This window comes from Aplysia californica, unplaced genomic scaffold (assembly GCF_000002075.1).
Source record: "Aplysia californica isolate F4 #8 unplaced genomic scaffold, AplCal3.0 scaffold00120, whole genome shotgun sequence".
Classification (NCBI taxonomy): domain Eukaryota; kingdom Metazoa; phylum Mollusca; class Gastropoda; order Aplysiida; family Aplysiidae; genus Aplysia; species Aplysia californica.
The window spans coordinates 1,165,766-1,171,765 of NW_004797390.1; the positions used below are offsets into that span (position 1 = coordinate 1,165,766).

Sequence of the window (6,000 nt, forward strand, 5' to 3'; positions counted from 1 at the left end):
TCCTTACTACCATCATTTTTCCTCTACTTCTTTTGTATGTTTGTCACTCTCTTGTAAACTGCTATTTCTGGGGTGCCTTAATAGTCGAAGCAGACTATGTGCTGTTGAGGCTAGAGAGGTGAGCAGAGTTAGCCTGATTCCCCGTTTGGACTTATTCTCTGTTTACATCTAACCCTTGGCGCTCATATGACCTTATGCAGATGCGAGCACTGTAAAAACCTTACTAAAACAAAAATAAAACATTATTCAATGCCTTACTTCATCTTGTTCTGTCTGCATAGAAGCAGCATTTTCATCATGGGGAGGCGCATCCATTATCATCTCTGTTTCAACAGGTTTCTGAAACAGAAAATCCAAAATAAAGGAAGAAATACAGTAATATACTGCCTAATCCCAGTGAAAAAGCAAACTCCCAAAGTGCTTCTACATGCTCTTTTCCCTTTACCCTCTATACATCAAACAAAGCATTCAATAAAGTTTCTCAACCTCCTGGGGAGCAATTTCACTCTGTGCAGTCAAGTAGGCTACCCAGACCTGTCCCTTTTATACCCTTTGAAAAAAATACTCCTTCCAAGGGCATACAATTTGCTGCAGCGGAGTATCAAACTCAGTTCACCCATTCAGTGTACTTGTAAATTCTTAGAGTTAGGGGCATTATTTTACAACTGAAAATCAATTGTACATTGTTGTGATCTGCACATCAAATAGTTTGAAATAGCTAAAGGCATACTTACTTTGCAGTCCATTGTATCCACAACTACAACAGTCAGCAGATTTTGCACTTCTTTCAGTGGCGTTGCCACAGCTTCATCATCCTGCACGGTCTCCAATGGAGTCTCAGCAGGTTCCTGAAATATCAATGACAAACATTAAGCATCAGCACTGAAAAATAGACGTATATATGTGCAAAGAGAACAATATACTTTTTATAGAAAGACTATCACTATTAAAGAGGATACTAATAAAGAGGGACCAATGTCTCTGGTAATGAAATACACAACAAAAATTGATTTTTAAATCTATACACAATTTATCGGATGCAAGTCATGTCAATGTCAAAGAATGTGTAGGTGTAAATTGGCATTATTTCTGATTGCTAAGATATTCTTTGCATTTCAAGAAATGTTTGGAAAACTTTGAGATTAAAGTAATGATCTGCACAAGAAATAGCCAAATGCTGTAAAGGGAAAAATTAATCCAATACCCAGTAGTTTACTTACTATGCTGTCAATGGTATCCGCAACAGCAACTGTCAGCATATCCTGCACTTCTTTCAGTGGCGTCGCCACAGGTTCATCATCCTGCACAGTCTCCAATAGAGTCTCAGCAGGTTCCTGAAATATCAATGACAAACATTAAGCATCAGCACTGAAAAATTACTTCCACCACCAATAGATTTATACATAATTTTATATATGTGCAAAGAGATCGATATATTTTTTAACAGAAAGACTATCACAATAAAAAAAGATACTTATAAAGAGTGGCCAATGTCTCTGGCAATGAAATACACAACAAAAATTGATTTTTAAAAATACACAATTTACCAGATGCAAGTCATTTCAATGTCAAAATATGAATATGGAGAAACTCGTAAAATGTTAAATACTTGAGACTAAAGAAGTGGTGACAGTTTGGTCCAAATGAATCATTTGGGTAGTATAATGAGATTCTGCTTTTACAGAGATTGGTGTCACCTTTCTCTTCTTCTGTAACATTAATTAATTATACCAGGCCTGTAAGAATGCTATTCTCACCTTCTTTTTCTTTGCGAAGCTGTAACTCTTCCATTCAACAACATAATCTCTGTTGAGACATGGAGATTCATGGCCGCACCCCTCGCAGGAACAGGACAGGTTGCGGTACTGAAGCACCTGACCACCGTGGCTCACAATTGAGTGGACCAGTCTAGTGTTGGGTAACGGCTTGAGGTCCGGCAGGTTAAATCTTAAAACATCAGAGGACTTTATGAAGATGAAGCTCCTCTTGAAGTGTTGGCTCCTTTCATCAGAATCCCTCTCCAAGTTTCCAACAGCAAACTGGTACAGCTGCCAGGCGTCTTGTACCACAACTCTCCTACACTTTATGGCTCTCGTCACTGCTGACTTCACCACAGCAGACTCGCCATCGGATGGGTTTTTCCCGTGACGCGAGCCCAAAAAAAATGGCAAAGCTTTTAGGCGCTATTTCCCTTCCTTTGTAGCAGGTATGACGGCCCTTTGTTCTTATACAGAGCCATGCACCCATCTGACCACTCGATGGTTTTGTTGAATGTGCAGCCCCTCTCCTGGAAAAAAGCAAGGACTCTTTGCAGGATGATGTCTACTGCAAAGTAGTCATGTTTAAGATCATCAGAGACTGCAACGACTGAGTGTGTGGCATAGTCGTTACAGTCCTGACACTTGGTAACACACCACTGGATGGAGGGTGACTTGTTGGTAGTTCCCGTGGGCCGACTGAACCTTGTCTTGGTATGATGTCCTAAAATTTTCCGCAAAATCGTACACCATTATGAGCTCTCTGGGTTGCAGCTCCCTTTTCATTTTATTTAATTCACAGTACTGCCACCTGGCAGTCAGAAGGTGAAGAGGGAAAGCCCTCAGCTCATTCACGAGCTTTGTCAGGAGCTCATTAACCCCTCACTCCTCGATCTCCAGATTTTTTCTTGTTACCACACCGCTTTTCTTGGTCGACTTTCTGTTTCTCCACTCCTGGCATTGAACAGATGTCTTTGACGGGGAAGTGAGTAGTGTCTTCAGTCTCTCAGGCCCGCACTTGCCACATTTCATGACAGTCATAAGGATGGTACTCCCCTTTTTTACTACACAATACAGCATCCAACAGCGCTGATTTACTTGCCGGCATGTTTGAATAAGCTGCCCTCAGTGCTGTGATCTTAACCCAATTGCACCTAGCAGGCCCGACAGGTAGACTTTCCCTCTTCCCTAAGAGAAGGGACGTAACTCCGCAAAAATAACCCCCTATATTTAAAAAAAAATTATAGCAAAAAAACTAAATGAGCTAGCCTTCTAATTTTAAAAGATCCTAAAAGAAAAATGAACAAAGCACCTTCAAAAAAACTTTCAGACTTGTAAACAAAAATCTTTTGCAATTGTGGAACTGAGAAGTTGGAAGAAAACAAAAAAGCGAATTTTGACCAAAAGTTTGCAACAGGTGAAGACATTAAAAAATTCATTTTAAAAAAAGTATTGTTTGTAATTCCCTATTTTTTTATTTCCTGAAAAGCAAAATAGTTATAAAATGTGTACCTGAAATTTCAAAAGCATTGAGCAATTAGAAGGAGAATAGTGAGTGTTTGAAGTTGAGTGGAATAAATGTTGAGGGTCAATGAAAAATTTCTTTGATATGAAAAGGTGAAAAACACCCACATCACATTATATATACATGAAAACACAATAGTGTACAACAAACACATATAACAAAACCTAGGACAAGAATAGAGACAGAGAGTATAAGAGCAGTTTCGGTTACATGAAGACTCACCCAGGTGACTACGGTGACGAGCGCACATGAAGAATAATCCATGAAATAAACACAATTACTGCGCACTTGCCAGCTCCTTGTGGAAACTGGCAAAACACAGTCCCTTGTGCAAGTGGACCTTGCAAATGGAACAGCCATAGGGCGTCTCTGGTGTTCTTCCTTTGTTCGTCTTGGCTTTTATCTTGGAGCACCAGTGACAGGCCCCTTTCCGTCCCACGAGTCGATCCAGCTGATGGTCAGATGACAAGGAGCTCCCCAGTCCTGCTGTTGACACCCCCTGGCTGACCTTCCTCTTTCCTTTCGAAACATTTACTGCCACCAAAGCAGAACAGATGTCCAATCTGAATTTCAGGTGACTGACACCTCTGGCGTTTGATGGAAGGGGTCGTTGGGCGGCTTGGTACAGGTTCCAAGCATTCACTATTGACACCTGTACCACAAACCAGAGAATGTATCTCCACCACTTCACCCCAGATCTTCCCACTGCGTAGTAGGAGCGAAGCTGGTCAGCCAGGTCAACGCCAAACATGTGATTGTTGTAGTTCAACACGGAGTTCGGAATCTCAACGTGTTGAATGCCACCTTTTACACGACGAGTGACGGTGGAGACACCTGGCGACGAATTTGTGGAGAGAACCGACACTTTCCGTTTGTCATTGAAGACTGTCGCCAGAAGACGACCTTTCGTCATGGCTTTGATTTCTCCTGGAGCCATCTTGTCAGTGTTCGCTTTGTTTAGTTGCTGAGGCCAACCCTTCCGTGAGCCCCGGATGGTGCTGCAGCAGTAGGTGTTTTGGGCGAGGAGATCTTCGGCGAGCTTCACACTGCTAAAATAATTATCGTACACAAAATGATGGTACTTGCTTAGGTAATTTCTACCCATATTCATTACCACGTGGTGGCCAAGTCCATGGGGCATGGGGTTATTTACCTTCCCAGTGTAGACATCAATGTCTAGCATGTAGCCGTTCTGCGGGTCCGCAATGCACCAGACCTTGATGCCCCAGGGAGTTGGCTTTGCCTTTATATATTGTTTGAAATGAAGCCTTCCATTGTACGCGATCATAGCTTCATCAATCGAGAGACTTGTTCCCGGAATGTAGTTATCGGCTGCCCTGGGGAGAAAAAACAAGTAGAAAAAATAAAGAACCTGCGTCAAAAGCATTTACCTGAGGAAAAGACTACGAAAAGTTCAGTGCATGTTTAGAATATATAAAAATATATGAACATCAAATTATGTGCAAAAAATGTATGCGTAGTGTATGCGATATAAAATTATTTATTATGTTTATGCTTAAAAAATAATAAAATCGTGCACGTGATTGTGAAATTTATATTTTGTACGTATGCTGATAAATTTATTAAATTCTAATTGAGAAGAGTAAGAAATAATAGTTGTCGTAAAGAGCATACCTGTCGATTGTTTTCCTAGATCTAGTATTTTTTATTTTTAGATCTAGACTCTAGATCAATATCTATAATTATATAATAAATAATAAATATATACACTCACCTTTTGCGGAAGTTTTTGATGACAGGACGCACTTTGTAAAGAGGATCATGTCCCTCCGCACCACGAGCCACAGCCTGCGACGAGTCGTTCAAATGCAGGTACTGGTTTATCTTTTCGTACCTATTCTTGCCCATCACATCCGCGATGCCCGCAACTCTGAGTCGATCGTCTGTCGACCAGTACATGGAGTACTCAGGAAGCACATGAATTCCCATAACAATCACAATGTTCAAAGAAACTTTCATGTCAGCGACAGTGACAGGCTTCCAGTATTCATCCACTTTACCCTTGCGCTGTTGTTGCTGTACTGCATAAAGGTTGGTCTGGTCAGCCATCATTTGGGACATATCTTCATAAAAAAATAGTGAGAAGAAATCGAAGGGGGAGGAGGAACTAGGAAGGGGATCAACGGGGCCTTGGTCACTTGAATTAGTGCAAGGTTGGAGATTCAAGGGAGGGACAGGGTCAGTTGGGTTGACAGGGGTCCAGTCAACAGATTCCGCACCACTGTTGTCGTCTTGACTCGGAGCCTGAGCCGCGACATTTTCCTCTTCCTCGTGACCGTGAAACACAGCTTCATCATCAATGTCCGATTCATAATCCTGATTCACAGTCCTAGTGCCTAGACCTAAATCAAAGTCCAAACCAGGGTAATCACCACCATATATGCTTTCATTTGCATCGTGAAACAAACGTAAAACCTCATCCATATCGAACGAAAAACAGTTGAATTTAGTAAACAAACCTTTCCAAACTTTGGAGCTTCGCGGTTTCACTACCAATGGACCGATTTCAATCAAACAAAGACCAAGATGCACTGCGAATCTCGGACTCTCACGTGGTTTTGCCGGAAATACCGATAGACACGAGACTTTCGTTTCTAATGACGCCTCGGCCGACGCCCTTTTTCCGGGCGCATGCGGGTGCTATAAGGGCAGCAGCAGTACGATTTCAGCGGGCGCATGCGGGCGCTATAAGTGCGA

The 6,000-nt window shown here is 41.8% G+C and overlaps 1 protein-coding gene across 1 annotated transcript; it reads right to left on the reverse strand.

The window, feature by feature from the left end:
• Positions 1-3,559: 3,559 nt before the first annotated feature.
• Positions 3,560-5,727, reverse strand: LOC101847867 (piggyBac transposable element-derived protein 3-like). The gene is made up of 2 exons (XM_005096074.1): positions 5,018-5,727; positions 3,560-4,619 (listed from the first exon to the last, which is right to left on the reverse strand). The coding sequence occupies exons 1-2, from the start codon at positions 5,725-5,727 to the stop codon at positions 3,560-3,562; spliced, it is 1,770 nt and encodes a 589-aa protein (XP_005096131.1).
• Between the last annotated feature and the right edge of the window lie 273 nt (positions 5,728-6,000).